Raw genomic sequence first — 18,248 nt, forward strand, 5'->3', positions numbered from 1 at the left:
CGGCTTCGGGACTCTTCACCTGCTCGAAGGCCCCCTACCCCCAGTCAATCTTTTAAAGTGTTAATAAAACGCCTGCGCTGTTTCCCGAAGCCGTGGGATTGCAAAGTACTGGGTGAAAGGCGAAATTGTCTTAACGGGTTATCTTTAGTAGAGGTGTAAGAAAGGTATCTGTCACCAAAATGTTGCGCTGCAGTTGTGCACGGCTTGGTTAGCTCTGTGCGTAAGTTGCTTTCCACATTAGGAAGGACTGTCAGCCCAGTACTTCATGTGACCTTTGAAGATATCCCAGTTGTAATGTTTCTGGATAATACTTGTAAATGGCCAGGTTTTAAGTGAGGACTAAACTTATGGATTCCTACTGTTTGGCAAGACCTAATTGGTCATTGTACAGTACCGGCCAAAGAAGCGTTCTGGATGGTAAACATAGGACTCTAGTAGTGCATTGGCCATGTTATAGAATATGTGGTATTTTGTTGCTGTTGATGCACTGTGTTTAGTCAGTGTTTGTGCTACATCCTAGACTGTGATGTAATTTCTTGTTCTGAATTCCCTTTGCTATTGCAAAATGTTGGTATTACAGAAATAGACTTCTATAACGACCAGTTGACCCTGCAGCGAGCAGGTCTGGGACAACCTACAGTAGATAGAAAGTTGTTTGGATGGATTTGTACCAAAAGTCACTAGTTAGGTCTCACGCTACAAATCTTATTATGCCTTTACAGGTAATTAGGGGAAACTTTTGTCACTTCATATCATATATTTGTTATGAATGTTGCATTTGAACGTTATGTAAAATATCAGTAAATTGCTGCAGCGATTTTCTCTAGCAATAACTGTGTTATGCTTCTAGATATTATGGGAATGCGTTGCCTTTTCTTGGCTTTTTAATTTCCCACCTTTTTTTGACTATCCCCTTACACTTGTATTTATAAGAAGAGGATCATTCTGAATACCTTCTCTTTACTCTTCTTGTTTAGTTTCGTTCTGCTAACGTGAACAGACAAAGAGAAGGTGGAAAGTTTGGTAGTTTTCTGGTATTTTTGAGATGGAGTGGTAGTTGAAGTCTCCCAAATGAGGTCCATCTAGAACAGGATTGTTCTCCGTATTTTTCTCTTAACGTGTTCCCTGTGTAATGTTTCTTTCTGCTTTAGAGACTTACATGTATACATTGGAAAGCCACAAGTTCTTTTAATGTGGCATCTGAAAGCTTCATGTTCAATATATATGAAATTTATAGGTAGACTATTTATGAAAAAGTATCTTTCATCCTGTTAGCCTTATTAGATTCTGTTTCCAGTCTTTGAAAATGAAGAAATGTTTACCAGGATGCTGCTCTCAAGGTAGTATAAGATTTCCTGATTACGCAATAACTTCTGTCTGAAACATGAAGAGATGTCAGGGAAGGAGCTACCACAAGAGTTGAGGTTAGATTCAGAACTGGTTGCCTCTTGCTTCTAGTTTGCAGCAGTTATTACTGTTGTTTGTTTTCTTTTTTTCATTAACTATCTTCATCGTTATCGGCTGCCTTTCCAGGGTAAGAAAAAAATACTACTAGAGGAATTTGGCCAAGAGCCTGCCTTTGCAGAAGTAGAAAAGTAGCAGGGAAGTAGGATTGTTTCAAATCGAAAGTTAGAATGAAGAGCAGAAGTTTGAAAAGACAAGCGTATCTTGATGTCACTGTAATATGTTGAGTTCTCCTGAAAATTATGAAACGTATTTATATGATGGTGTGTTTATCCCATCTAACTTCCTGATGTTTCAGACTGGCTATAAAGGTTGGTAGCTATGTTGTATCTCCAGGGTAGGAAGGGATAAGATCTGGCATAAAGGAAATGCTGCAAGGATGTCATAGTTTCAGTGCCTAGAGGAACTCTTTGGAGAACAAAGTGCTGTGAGAAAACACAATGGTATTACTTGGGAGCTTGTCAATCTAGATATACTGTCTCAAGTTAAGCTTGGGTGGTTTTAGGGTGGTACAGAATTGTGCTTTAACACAGCTAAGGGATTTTGGTGGCAAGCTTGAGTGTTTGTTCACAATAATTTTGATAATATATGTGTTCGGGATGATAGTGCCTACAGAGGAAGCAAAGCTGTAATACGTAGAAATGTGAGTAAGCATTTTTTGTCTCATACTGGTTCGGACTCCAATTTCTAAATAGTATTGCCATTGTGATCTGTGTGATTTCATCCCGTCTGTCATGGATCTGCCTTGAGGGACTCCCAAAGGAGGACAGCCTGCAGACTTCAGGACTATATGCTCATAATGGAAAGATGTATTGTCCTTGGGAGCTGTCTTAAAATAGGAGCAACTGAATAGCAAACAAACAAGCTGATCATTGCATATGGAAGTGCATGAAATGTAGTGCTGAGGGTGGAAGAGCAGTGAGGACATGAAGCCCTGGGGTGTAAGCACAGCTGTCAGTGCCACCTCCATGACAAATTAATCTTGGAGTTCTTGGAAGGATGGGGGATTCTTACTCATCTTCAGCTGAGGAGCCTGTATTCTTTTACCTTGTCAGTGCTTTACTCTGCCATAGCGTGAAAGAAAGGCAGTATGTGTCTGTGCTGTCAAAAACTTCAGGCTGCGCTCTGGCAGAATAAATGTTCTTGGGGCTGGAGTTGCCTCTCTGTAGTCTGTGACGCACCAATGAAAGAATAACCCACGTTTTTGTGGACATTTCGTAATTTGCAACATTTGGAATTTACAAACAAAACTAATAGTGTAGGTTTCAATTGGGAAGGGATATTTTGCAAAGAAGCCTTTATTGTTACCGCCTCTGGAAACCGAGACATCAGGGCTTTTGTGCAAGGTAGAAAATAATTCAGGCCGACAGATTATGTAAGTTAGTGTACAGGTCAGTTCTGCCCATCTGCGTGGTGCAGAACCACTTTTCTGAGGTTCCTGTTCTGAATCCTTTGTTTACATACCTCATTGCGAGTTTGCTGTCCTGTCAGCTCAGCATGACAGTTGAGGAGATTATTTTCATCATAAATCCTACAGTTCTGGGTGCTCCTCTAGTGTTAATGAGGGGTTGATGTTGTGCTTGTTAATGGCTGAGGCTGTTTTGAAATCCGTACAAACCCAGCAGCTACTTCTGTTATACTTTTTGGTTTACTTTTTAAAAATGGATTTAGAAGCGATTTTTAAAGCAGTGCCAAACTATTTTATGACATATTTGAAGACTGGTTTAAAAACAGCTGTTGTTTTTTATCTTGGTGCATAGTGCTTGATTGTTTTTCTCCCACAACTCGGTAAGAATAGAAGCATTCAGACATTTAGGTATGTCAGTGAACTAGATGTCTGTTTGTGTCAGTATGTTTCGTATATGTGTAGACTAACAGGACGTACTGACTTGGATATTTATGTTACTCTAAATTGACTGAAGTAACTCAAATTGTATCAATACTTGTAGTTTAGATTTTGACTTTAAACTGTTGAGTCGCATGCTTCCTTTGGATGGTAATAAACATAGTAAGGAAATGTCTTTTTTGGATCTGTAATATGTTTTACTTAGCTTTCAAAGCATCAGTTGTGATATCACAATAATACTTTTTTGCATTGAAACAATGCATAAAAATAGAATATATATACTTTATTACTAAGACTTACCTTTATATCAAGAAATGTTATGATAAATATTTGCTTTACATTCACCAAATTTATGAAGAACAGAGAATCCTTTAACTAGTCTAAGTATGAGCGCTGGTTTGTTGTTTTTTGGGATTGTTTTGCGTTTTTTTTGACGGATGGTTCCAAACAGCATTAATGTAATAGCAGCAGTCTATGCATGAAGTTGGTAGGAAGTGAGCCTGTGGTCTACAGTGCATTTTGTGCAAGAAATGAAGAACGTAGCTGGCAAATATAAAAACCTATTTTTTAAAATAATGGTCTGATGGTCTTTTAAAAAAGGCTCTGGTTGTGGTTTTGTGTCACTTAAAGAATTAAAATAGCTTTTAGTGATGCTGCCTGCAGTTTATTTTGGTCTTTGATAGTCTACAGTCTTTTTTTTCTGACTACTTTTTTTCTTTAACTGGAAAAAAGGAGACATTTTTAGGCCTTGCTCTTTTTTTTTGTTGCTACTCATGCCATTGAGTGCCAATGAGTACTACGCTGAGAATATTTATGTCCTTCTTGTCAAAGTATCCTTTACAATCTTGTTCTAGTAGCTTTTTAGGAGAGAAGCCTGGCTGCTAATGAAGCATGTAATTGTTCAACTGGCCTCCTAGTCTCCACCAACTTTATACTTCCATGAAACACATCCTGTATTATACTTTGACAAAGAGCACTAGTCTGCACGTTCAGATATATTCCCAGCATTCGCAGCTTACCATAGCAGGTGTTTTACATCTGTTAAACTTGACTTAAAAATTTTTTGTCTCGTGCTGCCCACAGAGCTATTATGCAGTGTGTCTGGTGCAATGAAAGGTGATAATTTGGAAGTTTTGCTCTGTCTATCTCCAGTAATTGTTGTTTAGCATTACGCTAATACTCCTTTATTAGTCACACCTGGTCATGGATCCTGCTTACTTTTGTGCTCTGCTGCTGTTCTGTAGTTACAAATAGGAGAAATAGTTTACTGTTGCAACCAGTTAGAGGCATAGAATTGACAGTATTCTCTTCTACTCAGTAATATTTCCTATATTTGAGAGGATTAGAAGATTTATTCCTACCAGTCTCCTCAGCTTAGCTGCCTTCTCTGTAAAAAGTTTATCCTGGCTGTATTGGGATAGTGTGGCATGTGGTGGAGCTCTTGACAGATGCTTTTATGCTGTGACATTCACCAGAGTTTGAAATAACTGATACTTTTGTTTGCATCTTTTGAAAAATTACAAAATCAAAATTTTGGTTGTGTATATTCTCATAAAAGATATTGCACCGGTGTACGCTGTAATTTGTAGTGTTGACTTTCTTTTTTGAAACTGGATCTGCGCTGCTTTGATTGTAGATCACATTTGTTTAGCCTATGTCGGTCAAAGCCTTGCACCGGCATTTTCTATGCCAGTAACTAAAAATGTCAGTGTAGACAAGGCCTTGAAGGAACCAGACCTGCATCATGCAGCTACGTGGTGATAATCCATAAAACATGGACAAAACTGCTGGAGCCAGTTAACTTAAAAGTACAGGGAAATCTTCAGTGTTGTCTGTATAATGCCTTACATACAGTTCTCTTGCAATTCTTGATGAGGTTTCAGCACATTGTGCTTTGCAACTCTATGGACTTGTCTCTTGATACAGCAAGGTTTTGGGCTTCTTGTGAAGAGCATCTTTGCTGCTTTGTATAGAGAATTCTTGTATTCAACATCTCATTCTTTTGTGAATATGTAAAGTGTTGAAGCAGTTTTTCTACACTTACTTACTCTAGAGAATCATCACAACTCTTCTGCAGTGTTTGGCTCTGGACACTGGCAAGTCAGCCTGACTCGTGGGGGACATTCTATCTCCTTGCACCACTTCAAAAGATGTAGGAAAGCTTGAAGCCTAAATCTTACAGCTCTCCAGATAATTTTTGAATATGAAGCTTAAACAGCATAATTAACAATATAAAGCTGAATAGATCTTTGTTTTTATCACAGCTTGATCTGAGCTTCTGTATGTAAAAGCTCAAACAATTAACACTGTCAAACCCCATTTACAAAGTTTGATCATATTACCATTTGTATTTTTAAACCGCATTAGTATCAATACATTATTTCTTATGATTGGAAAATATGGCTTGAATTTGCTCTATCAGGTTTTTGACATTTGATCTGGCTTTGTTTCCTAGCTGCAGAAGCTCTCTGAATGTATCTGTGAATGTTGCTCTCATTTAGTGAAGTTGGTTGAAGAGAACATTTTCTTCATCACTATCAGGGAAATATTAATAACAGGAGTTGATAGTTCTGGGTCTCATCAAGGTATGATTAAAAACATGTTTGTTTTTATCGTGGACACATTTCAGTGCCTTTGGCCTGAACAAATTGAAGGTATATGCCTGAGGAGCCTTCCCCAGTTCCTACCAATTCTGAAGTGCATATGTACCTATGAAAAACCCAATTTGTGTGGTTTTGGGGTATGTAAAGATCTCGAGGAGAGAATCTAACAAATGAGAGCACTGTTACGGACTTGCAGCTCCAAAATTAAGTGCTTGCCTAGCAGTTCGTGTATGCATAAATGAATGTTTGCATCTATTTTGGAGACTTTCTGAAGAGTTAAGCTACATATTTTTCCTGTCATTGCCTTTAATTTAGTAGTCAGCCATGACTGCTATGAAACGGGTGATTTCTAGGCTTTGAGTTCTGTTTTGGCTAACAGTCTCATGTAGCTGGCTCTTTTTTAGTGGGTGTGCAAGACTTAATCGCTTGTTGGTTAGATTGTGAGTTGCAGATTGGAGTAGATAGTGGCTGTAACTGCCCTGCTTGTGATTCTTGGAAATTTGAGACTTGTTGACTCCCTTCGTGTACTGGCAAGGACTTGGCTTTGCATAGATTACTGGTTCTCTGTATCACTCCCTTAGTGAAATTTGAATCCTCCGATTAAAAAGGGAACTGCACTTTTAGAGGGTTTTGCTATTGCCTTTATTAGTCAAAGTCTGGCCTGGAATGTTGTTTCTGGACCAGCATACAGTCTCACCAACAGAATAACGTTGAGGGCAGACAAGAATGCTAGTTGGCAACCTGAGATATTTCAGCATATATCAAATAATTGTCTCTTATTTTAAATCACCAAGATTGTGAGGAGCGATTTCAGAGCAAGTAGTAATGTTACTACTCTATTACCTGGCTGAAGATACATTGCAGTGCCCGACTTTAAATTCAGGGCCACTGAATTTAAATTCTATACACTATAAGAAGTGTACCTGAATTTAGGTGCTAGGTCCATGGTAAGTTGGGTCCCTTGAAGGGAGAACTGGGTGTGTTGAAATGTTTACGGGATGTCGTAAATGGATAAATATATCACAGCAGTTGCGAAGTGCAGAGTTTTAACCCTTCAAAGTGTACGTAAGGTCTGATCACTCTATGTACGCAAATTTTACATTTGAGTTAAACTTAGTTCCGAATTAAACATTGATTTTGGAAGTAGTTGTCTTGACTCATGATTTTTGGGTAGAAATGTTTCCACTGTTGCTCCTTAGGCTAAAATCAAGGAGATATTTGCAGACCTGCTTATGTCTATTGTTGACTTAAATAATTTGTGTATGTTTTGAGTAATTAGTTGACTGACATACGAACAGTGGCTTAGCACACATCTTTTAGTTTATTTCAATTGAAGTATTTACACGTAGTTGTTAAACTTATCACAGCACTGTTCCTATCAGCTTAGAATTGGAAAAAGTTGTTTGTTATTAGTACAGTAAAAATTCAGGCATCGAAAGTGGTATAATAAATTAAACAAGGCAAATGAACCAACATTAATGCCTGGCTTGTTTTGAATTGGATATAGTAATGATAAATTATATGAAAAGCTGAGCTGGTTTTGTATAATAATAACTTTAACTTATTTGGGACTGTGTGGACTTTCTGCAAGATAAATAAATCAGTTGACATGCAAAAGCTTCTTTGAATGTTTCTCTTAAATTTCAACTTTCTTGGGTTTTTTTTTTAGCAGTTATTTTGGAAAAAAAATGCAGGGAATTAAATCAAGGTATGGTAAATAAGGTGTGGAGCTAATATTTTTTCCTTTGTTTTCTAGTTTGCTTAGGAACCCTTATGTTACATTTATATTCATCTCGAGGCACACTGCAAGCATTTTATGAGCTAGCTTAACTCAGCTCGTGTACATAGATTAGGCCAATACAAGAAGCTTTTGTAAAATCAAAAGCTAGAGGAACAATCAGATTAGTGCATACATTTCTGAATTAAGTGGTGAGTTTACAGGGAAATCAAGAAACCCTCCATTTTCTTCTTTTGTTTTTCTGTCTCTACTTCAGTATATCCAGCTTATTATGAACTTGGTTGTAACTCTTAAATACTTTCGGATATTAATTTATAGCACAATGTTGTCTTCTGCTGCAGAGCTGTGTGGCAAAAAAACCCTTTCAATGTCAGTGGGCATCTCAAGTGTTGATTTCTTTAAAAATACCACAGGTCTATTCAATAAAAGCTGCTTGCGTTCTCATTTTGAAGTGATGTTGCTGAGTGGTGTGTATTTTCATGTAGATGTCTCTCAAATATTTGTGTGTTTCTTACAGGAACTAAGTGATTTGCAGCGAGACCCACCAGCCCACTGTTCTGCTGGACCTGTTGGCGATGACTGTAAGTTCTTTATAAGTTCAACTATGACAATGTACTATTTCGGTTAAGAAAAAGCTTTTGAAAATCTCTTAATTGTTGTATTTTTTTCACTTTCAGTGTTTCATTGGCAAGCAACAATTATGGGACCTGTAAGTATGTAATTCGTGCCCCTTAAAGTAGACCTTGTTTCCCTTTTTGCTGTGGAAGGATTTGTTTGGGTTTCTGTAAACATGGCAGTCAAAGTCAACTGAGCTATGTACAGATTAAAGATCTGGGTGATACTGTTGTTCTTGGTTTCTTTCTGTAACTGTTCAAAAAATCTGTCCTCCTCATGAAGTTAGGGGTGCTTAATCAGCTGCAATGTTTGAATTGGTGATGTGGGCTGCAAAGTGAAAAGCTGGCTTTTCAAAGATGAACATTTCAGTTCTGGAAGATTCATCCATCTGAAAGGAGGAAGAGTGTGTGTAATTCAGTGTTAAAGTTGATAACTGTAAACAAGAGTGATGGTGCACAAGGTTATTTGGGGGCTTTTAGGTAGAGCTGATTTGGTGGCTGTGATGCGGCTCTGACAAAAACAGATAGCTTTTGCAAACTGTAGACCAGCGATTTTGGGTACTTTTGGTTTCTGTGTGAGAAAGGCCTGCTTTCCTTGGGTTGAGGGAGATCTCTAAAGATCCCATTTATGTCTCCAGTCAAGGAAATGACTTAAGAACCGAAAGTCTTAAAGGAAAACTGAAAATGGTTTCAGTGTAAAGAATGCAGAACAATATGACCTGGGGGAAGGGGTGTTTATTAATATCATGGTAAGGAGTTTATATTCCTAGCGGTTTTGCTTTGGTCTTACTAATTTGGAAAGAAGAGTTTCTGGTTCAGATGATGAGCTGAACCACTGTATGAGTTGAAATTTTGAGACAATACTTAATCCATTAAGATGAAGCATCAGATGGTGGAGAAAAGTGGAATTGTGAGTGCTTTGAGGCTATTTCTGCATTTTCAGCACAGCTGCTCTGAAGCAGTGAAAGATGAGTTACTAATTTGCTGGAGGCTGTTGTCCAACTTGTCAATGGCCCAGCAGCAACTGAAATGATTGTGACAAGTTTTTCTGTAGAATACTCATGTTTTTGACATTTTTCTTTGAGAACTATGTTCTTTCATATACAAAGTCATTGTGACCCTTGCCCTTCTGTGCTGCTTAAAGGTGAATGGCAAAACAGCAGAGAAGTTAAGAGTTAACAAAAGCTTATGTGCTGGCTGCCACCAGTAATGTCTCTGCCTTGAATGACTCTGATGAGCTGAGTAAGGAAAGTACTAGCACATAAATCCAAACTTAAATTCCTTTTTTATTTTTTCTTTGAGCTTGCAGTTCACCTTCCATATTCTGTAGTGGAGGATACTCTTCTCTTTGCTTCAGGGTCCTCAGATTTCTCTAGTTAAAGATAAGAATGAGCATCTCTTGCGAACCTTTCTCAGCCAGATCTGCCAACAAGAACAGAACACAGTTGGCATGTTAATCCTTTGTCTTGATAGTGCAAGGAAATAGGGATGCACATCCTTTATGTTTCCTGATGGCCTGAGGGAAGCACAGGACGAAAGCTTACCTTCAGAATTCACTTCCTATGTGTGGAAGTAGGGTAACCTCATCTCCTGTCTACGGGCATCATCAATTTGTTTTACATACCTTACTCACAAAACATACTGTGACTTTGCTTTGCCTTTTGTCTGACACTGAATTTGTCTCATCTTCAGCTTATTTTAACTTTGACAAATCCATTTAGTATGCATGCAAGCAGTCCTTTCAAACCTAACTGGAAGTACAGCGGCAATCTCTTCTGATGTTACCTAATGCTGACTTGTTAGCGGTACTATATATAACCTGCCTTGTGTTGCAACACTGTCTGTGTTTTGAGTGTGTAAGACGACATGTCTTAGTGGACCATTTGTGACTTTACCTCTTATATTCATCTCTAAAACTGTAATTTTTGCTTGTTTCCAAGGTAAACATTTTATTTAAAAAACAGTTTGCCTTTGCTTCCATAAGAAAACCCAGAAACTTGATCAGCTGCAGCTTTGCTGAGATTGAGTTCCTACGTTGCTGGTTTAAACTTACCAAGCAATGAGAAAGGTTTTCTTCTCCTTCCCTTAATCAGAAATGGCAGCACTTGCTCTCTATCATTTAGCATTGAGACTTTTCCCCTCACTGGTCTAGCCAATAAAAATGAAAGATTTCCTCAACAGATGACTGCAACAAAGTTATTTCTATCTATTAACTGTGTGCAACCTGGACGTAAACCTGTGCACATGTTCTCTAACAAAATGCATGTTCACAGATTTGTACAGGTCACAAAGATGTTGTGTGTTTTAAAACTCCCTGATGTCATCATGATCAGCTGAATTATGTTGGAAAATCCTACTCTTTGCATCTGCAAAGAGAAACCGCTTCTTAAGGTAAGTATATTTGTAGCTTAAGGATGGAGGAGGATCAGAGCAGCTGTGGTATTGCACGGAGGCAGGATTTGGAAGACTGGCTCGGGGTTTTGTATTCTCCTTGGTGCAGTGGAGCTGATGGATCAGCAGTTTTGTAGCTCCACCAGTCAAACACTGCTCTCCCCAAGAAGGGCAGCACCCAGTAGCCATGTTGCGCTACTGCACTAGTAGCCATGGTTGGCTCTACCATAGCTCTGCAAGCCAGTTGGAGGGTCCAGTTCCCTCTGTGCCTTCCCAGTACACAGCCCATAGTGGGCTGTGACCCATAGCATGGGCTGTGTACTGGGGGAAAAAAGGATTTTCTGCGACACTCATAGCTTTGGGAGGTTATCTGCGTTCAGAAAGGAAGCTCCAAAATAACTGCAATATATTAATATATGTTTTGTTTGTTTCGGTTTTTTCCCCAGCCTGATAGTGCATATCAAGGGGGAGTATTTTTTCTCACAGTACACTTTCCAACAGACTATCCTTTCAAACCACCAAAGGTAAGTCCTTTCTCTCAAAACTTGTGCAATTTTTTTGGTCAAAGCTTTGTTTCTACGTCTTAGTTGTTTGAAGCTTAATTTTAGAAGTTAAAACCAGAAGGGGCAGCCATAGGATACATGTTCATAGGGGATGAACAAATGAGACTGTACAATAGATTATGTTGGCAGATCTAGTATGACTGGAACTGAAGGGACAATGTTAAGGGTTCCAAATGTAATAAATAGAATGTTGTTACTTGTTTTATTTATTATTCCAGATTGCTTTTACAACAAAAATATACCACCCAAACATAAACAGTAATGGGAGTATTTGTCTTGATATCCTGAGATCGCAATGGTCACCAGCTCTGACTGTATCTAAAGGTAAACTCGCAGATTTGCTAATGAATTTATGAAATTGCATATGCTTCCATGGTGCTTTTTTGTGTATTACTGCACCGTCTAAGGGTAGCGAGTGGGAACGCGTTTAGCCTGCTTGTTACCGAAGTGGCAAAATCCATTGGAATTCTTGTTACGATCCAAGATCTTACACAGTTTATTTGGAGTGTCACATTACATACAATATTATGTGCATGGTGAAGAAATGTTCTAAAACAAGTTGAATAAGATAACAAATACCCAATTAGCCTGAAATGCAACTTCTGTATTACAGCTGACTGTGCATGCAGAACTGAGGAGAGACCGGTTGAGAGAGCTTCAAAATCAAATTAATTTGGGTGTAAATGCAAAACCCTGATACTGACGAGTGTGGGCTTGCCTGAGTGCTTATTGATGACTCTTTGGGTTGCCTGAGCATCCTTGTGTGGGCTAAAGTCTGAATTATGCTTTATTTTAAAATGAGATGAATTATTCTGGTTTGCATTCCTCTGTAAGATGACTATTTTAAAATACAGCTGCTTTCAAAGTAATCGGTAAAAGATTTATTAAAATATTCTAGTCCTGTAGTTAAACTTTCTGAAGTTGAACACTGTAGGTGTTTTTGAACATGGAGGCTATAGTTAAGCAGTTCTTTTGTTGTAGGCATTTTGTGTCACTTCAAAAGCTGCTTAAAAGGTGCTATCGTCGTTTTTTCTCACCCATCTTCAAAATGCTTAGGCACACTCGTAGTCAGCCATATTACAGAAAGTTCTCATGTGACTCAAAAGGTTAAACAGTATCATATCTTGCTTATGTGCTTGAGAGCTCTCTAAACCACGTGTCTCTTGAGAACAGTGTCATTGCATTTGGTGTACAAGCAAAGAAAAAATTGTTAAGTTTTCGTCCAATGGAAATTGCTCTATGCAAGTGCCATTGCTGTATCTCCTTGGAAAAGCTACTCACACGTAACATCCCTGTGCAGTAATCTCACAAGCTAAATAAACTCGAAGTTTAATACTGTTTCCTGATGTAGTTGCTGAAGACATGAATTACTATTGTGTGTAGTTGGTATTAAATTTCCACAGAAATTGACTGATTGTTTTATTGCTGAGAAAAAAATTGACTTGCTTCTAGTTATTTCAAAGGTATTTAGCAAATAAGAGTTGGCAGTTATGTTTAACAGTTTGCATTTACAACTGAAAACTTTTTCAGTTTTTAGGTCTTCAGTACTTTTCTGTGTCTTTACTTGTTGAGCATTCCTTCAGTTATAAAGAGGAACGGTCTTCTGGTCTTATGTGTTCTGATTTGACGTGCTTTTAATGTGCTTGCACATTATATATTTCATAAACTGGAAGTTTCTCCTTTATAGTTCTTGTTTTACTGAATCAAAGGATTACAGCGTACTGATAGCACCTTTGATTGGTGTGACCAGGTATTCTAATCTGATTTTCTAATATTACTGTTGTATTTGGCACTTGATAAAATACAATATGTCAGTATGAAGTCGTCGAACTTGCTACAGCTGACAACAGATGTTAGTCCGGGCTCTCTTATTACAAGACGAAGCACAGAAAAACACTCATACTCTACAGCAGATTCTCACCGTAGCAACAAATTCCCTTTCACTACATGTTAGAATTGTTTAACTGTATACTCTTGTATTCATATTAGTTCTGAGTGTAAAAATAGAAATTTCCTGAAAAATATGGACTGAAAATGTTAGAAAGCTCAAATACCCTTGGTTCAATACCAGGAAATGACTATGGAATTATAAATTAATACCTGCATAGAATACTGATGAAGTATTTTCTCCAAACGGAAGTCACACTTCTATCAAATTCAGTGAAATATTCATATGAAGGAGGGAGTAACTGTCAGACCAGAAGTGGAGAAGGATATGCACAAATAGAGTATTGCATGGAAGTGAAACATTAACAATATTAATTATCTTAAATAATTGTAGATGGAAGAGCTTAGTTTGATCAAATATTTATAGGTAATTTTGTAGTCTGTAGTTTGTTTAATGCTCATAGGTTAAAACATGGGGGAGAGATCATTACAAAAGGTAGAGGTCCATGGGTTGCAAATTCTCTAGGCTACTAGTTTCAGGTGTTGTTTACTCAAGACCTAGAAAAATGATGCTAGGTCAACGTTTCTGAGCAGAACTGCTATGTGAAAGCTTATTACTAATTCTCTTTCCAATCTCCCTTCCACCACCCTCCTCCAGTGAACTGGAATATATTAAAGGATTATAGAAATGAAGCAAACTAACTTGTTTAATCTAGTGTTTCTTTTATTTAGTTTTATTGTCCATATGCTCCTTACTTTGTGATCCTAATCCAGATGATCCTTTAGTACCGGATATTGCACAGATCTACAAGTCAGACAAGGAAAAGTGAGTATAACATATATGTATTTGTTTGTGTGGTGCTTGCAGCTGGTTTTCTGCTATGCACCTTCTACCTTAACTTTTAAAGATACTGTCTTCATAGATTTCTACAGGATTAGATTTTTAAATCTTGAAAATATCTATCAGTGGAATGGCAAGCAGGAAGCTGTAGGCATACACAGCTGTTAGCTGCTACTTTTTTTTTTTTACTTAGTTGCACAAAACATTCTCACTTCTGTGTTGTGTGTTAATATTCATTGCATGGAAAATCATTTGTTGCTACTGTGATCCTTTGGTTGTAAAACCTATGCCTTTAAGATGTGAAGTATGAACAACAAACGTGTTTTTGACCCAATTGTCTAAATGTAGGATAGACTAATATTCAGCTCTGTTTATTGCTAAGAACCATTGTCACATTTATTGCAATTTGCAGCATCTAACAGAGGAAAAGGACCTCTTTTACTTTCTAGAACAGCTGTAGAACTTGCAGGAAGTTTCTGATTTTGGGTAGGTAACGTGGACAGCACATAACTGAAGCACTACATGCTTCTGGACCAAACGTGATTTTCATTTGAGGAGTTTTAACTCTAAAAGTGCTATACTGAGTGAAACATCTATGCTGGGGTCTTTTACTTACAGTGTGGATTTCCTAAAGTTCAGTTTTAAGGCTTGCTGACTCCTTGTTGTACATCACCCCCAAGGAGGGCTTTGAAATACTGTCTTATAACTACATACGTGGCAGAACCCTCACAGTATCAGGTAACAGGGTTTAGAGGTCACTAGCAAGCCCAATGCTTGGCATAGCGGGGTTTCTTTCTCAAGCAGTACCTAGAGTGACTCCTTTTGCCACTCAAGCTTTGAATAGTGACATTTATGGATACCTAAGGAGTGATGCATTGATTTCTTAAGAGTTTGTTGCAGTTGCGGGGGGCAGGAAGCTCAGGCTTTTTATTCAACAGATTATAGACTACATGATTTCCAAAAGGTTCCATGGAGTTTCAGTTCCATGGAATACTACCTGTGGGGGATGTTCCATCTTTGCTGCTTTCTGCTGATATATCAGCTACCTGCTTGTCCTGGGCTTACAAACTTTAAAAACATTATTCATGGAAAAGGTTATAGAATCAGTGAGCCAGGAAGCAAATATTTTGCATACCACTGGGAGATTCCATTGAACTTTGCTATAGGTATTTTGAGCACAATCCAGGACGTAGTCTACAGTCTATCATCACGGCCTGAGCTGCCTTCTGTAACAGGGTTTTAGCACCTGTGGATTTTCTAGGGGTGTGTGTGGGATTAAGACATTCTGAAACACAAGATCAGTTTAGGATAATAACGAGGAATAGGAGTCTCTAAGGTTTTCCAAATACATCCAGTCCTAATCTGCCAAGAATGGAATAACCTTCCACAAAATGCATCTGTCACATTTTCTGGTGGCCTTGACAATAAATTAAATAGTCATAGCCATGCCGCACATTCATAGACAGCCTAACTGCTGCTGTTGATCTGACTATTTCTTCAAGCTATGGAAAAGGTTATGGATTTAGTTTGGGGCAGGCTTTTTATCCTTGGTACTTCAGCTGCTTTTTGGTAACCTATTTTAAATTGCTAGACTCTTTGCTACAGATTGTGTGGAATGTATGTGATAACCAGGAGGATTTTTGACTTCCTGGTTAATTGACTGAGAAATTATTTGGTACCTACTTTTTAGTAATCAGCCATTGAACACTTCTTGCAGTGCGTGCTAATGGCCTGTGGTTCATTGCTTATCACAGGGCCGTGAACATTTCTGAGTATTGCTTTTGCCTTGAGGACTGGAAAGAGAAGGAGTGATGTAGAAGTTACATGGAAGCCTATGGTTTAGTTTTTCTCTTCCTAGAGTAAGAATTACTAAAATGGCCTTTTTCTGACAGTTCGATGTCTGATATAATCAAATCGCATAACCCACTTCCAAAGTGCTTGAACTCTGTGGCTTGTACTGCAAAGCAGGTAGTGTTCAAGTTGAGGATGTTGTGCCTCAGCTTCTGCCCATTTGTGTCTCAGCTTTTGTCCATGCACTTACTTAGTAGTGATTTCAGCTATTGTGCCTCCTGTTTTTGAAGGAAGTGAGCAAGGGATATTTCTCTTATCTCCCAAACTTGAAATGTAATCATTGCTGGAGAAAGTGAGAGAACATGTAGTCTTGACTATAGCTTTATCTTCTGATGCTGATCACCTATTACATTTTTTAATCTCAGCTTGGATTTAGAAAATGAAAGATGTGTCTGGTTATCCCTGAGCATTTATCTATGGGTATTTTACTCTAAGTAAAACCCCAAAGATTTGTATGGTAGCATATTCTTAAGAATAAAACCAGATGGCATGTGAGTTGCTATATGGATCTTAAGAAATGGATTTAAAAACTTGTCACCGTTTTTTCTAGAAGACGTGGAAGAAAGTGAATTTAGTCTGAAGCGTGGAACGTAACAAATGCGAGGACCAGGGAGAAAGTTGTTGACTCTCTAGGGACATTTACCTTTGGGAGTGCTAGTCAGCTTCGTATCAGAAGGAAAAGACCCAACACTTAAAAACTAAATAAAAAATGTTTTTCAGGAAATTTTCCTTTCAGGTTTCTGAAATGCAGAATGGAGAATAATAAAAAAAAATCACTGTGCCTTCTTATCCTCCCCTTTTCAAAACCAGCTAATTATACTGAATTTTATGCAACTAGAATGTGTGAACTTTGTCAGACTGTTAATAGTATACACATTTAGGAACAACTGACAACAAATTCCTGTTAAGGTACATATAAGGGAACCAGATGTGAAATGCAAACTAAGTATGCAGAATGATATGCATTTTGATAGAAACTGGAGAGCTTTGTTTTGAGTTTGAGTCTAATGAGCTTTTGATAGGTAGCCTTAGAAACTGAACATGCAGTGGATATGTGTTTCTTGGTTTTTTTGACTATTTTAACATTATTTGAATCAATGCTAAGAGGTGAAAAGCTCAGTAACATCTGTATTAAGTAAATATGTGGCTATTGTCAATGTATCACTAACAGCTCTTCACTGTAATGCCTTCTTTCTGTACGTACAGATACAACAGACATGCCAGAGAATGGACTCAGAAATATGCAATGTAAACTTGTGAAGACTTTTTCATATACCACAGAGTACTGTAAATTCTAGGTTTTTTTTCAAAATTAGAAGGAAATGGAGCACGGTTTACTGTTGAAATGTATCATGATGCCCCTTGAATTTTTTTCACCCATTTAAGTGTGTTTCTGGAGCAAGGGAGAACAAACTTCCAAAAATAACCTTATGACTATGATAAGAATATTTATCCTCTTTGTATGCTTTGCAGAAGACATTTGTTACGGTTTTTAAGAGTTGGACATCTGCATCTTCAGACTACAAGATCCATAATGCAGTTGTAAAGCAACCAAATTATTTTTGCTGGAAAAAGTAGCTGTTTTTATGTGATGAATACTGTATGTGTGTCCTTAAAGTACGTTGTCTGTTTCATAAGTGTGTTCAAATTTCATTTTGTTAGTTCACTTACATAATTTGTATTTTTTTACTGTATAGACTACATATTTTATTTACCATGCAAGTCATTTCATTTTAGACTTACTTGCTTGTGCACAGTATTGACAAGATACAACTGCTAGTAATGAAAATAATTGGAGTATCCCACCCGTAAGGATATTCTAAAGAGTGACTGCAGATTTCTTAAAACCTAAAATGATCTTTGCACTGTAATTCTTTGTATGCTGACTATGGAGAGACACTCGGTTTTGATTCTGTTGCATACTTGACTTAATTTTATTGCAATGTGAACTAATTGCACTGCTATGTAGAAAGATACGTAACCGTTTTGTTGCTGTTCACAAATGATTTTTGACATGTGAGCAACATAACACTATCACAGACCTTTTAAAAATCTAAATGTAGCCTTTTCCATATAAATAAAATGCATTTTCTACTACTTGTCTTGGCTGTTTTTTAAGTCATGCATATCCTTAAGGTGCTTGTTCTAACGTTAGAGAGTCAAATTATTAAGTGTGCATGTGTCTTGTAGACAAAAGGGAAAATCAAGCTATGCATCATGTACTACTTAGAACTGTGTTGCAATTAATGTTTATGCTAGCTTTAGCCTAATTTATTTAGCATGCTATGCCGATTGTTTTATGTAGGATTTCAACTAGTTTAATAACATGTTACGTCTATATCCACGTACGGAGGAAATAGAAGTGTTTGAAGATCAAACACTTCAGATAAGGTGGTGTGTTGGCAATATCAGAATGTTACAGTAAACTTCTCGCACTAGAAGCTAACTTT

The 18,248-nt window shown here is 37.6% G+C and overlaps 1 protein-coding gene across 2 annotated transcripts; it reads left to right on the forward strand.

The window, feature by feature from the left end:
• Window positions 1-6,920: 6,920 nt before the first annotated feature.
• Window positions 6,921-17,894, forward strand: UBE2D1 (ubiquitin-conjugating enzyme E2D 1). Of its 2 annotated transcripts, none has more exons than XM_010294971.1 (7): window positions 6,921-6,974; window positions 8,169-8,232; window positions 8,329-8,360; window positions 11,103-11,180; window positions 11,438-11,543; window positions 13,839-13,932; window positions 17,005-17,894. In XM_010294971.1, the coding sequence occupies exons 1-7, from the start codon at window positions 6,921-6,923 to the stop codon at window positions 17,048-17,050; spliced, it is 474 nt and encodes a 157-aa protein (XP_010293273.1). In that variant the 3' UTR covers window positions 17,051-17,894. The 2 variants fall into 2 exon arrangements, with proteins under 2 accessions (XP_010293273.1, XP_010293274.1); XM_010294972.1 differs by lacking the exon at window positions 6,921-6,974 and adding an exon at window positions 10,539-10,656.
• The last annotated feature ends 354 nt before the right edge of the window (window positions 17,895-18,248 follow it).

Source organism: Phaethon lepturus, unplaced genomic scaffold (assembly GCF_000687285.1).
Source record: "Phaethon lepturus isolate BGI_N335 unplaced genomic scaffold, ASM68728v1 Scaffold38069, whole genome shotgun sequence".
Classification (NCBI taxonomy): Eukaryota; Metazoa; Chordata; class Aves; order Phaethontiformes; family Phaethontidae; genus Phaethon; species Phaethon lepturus.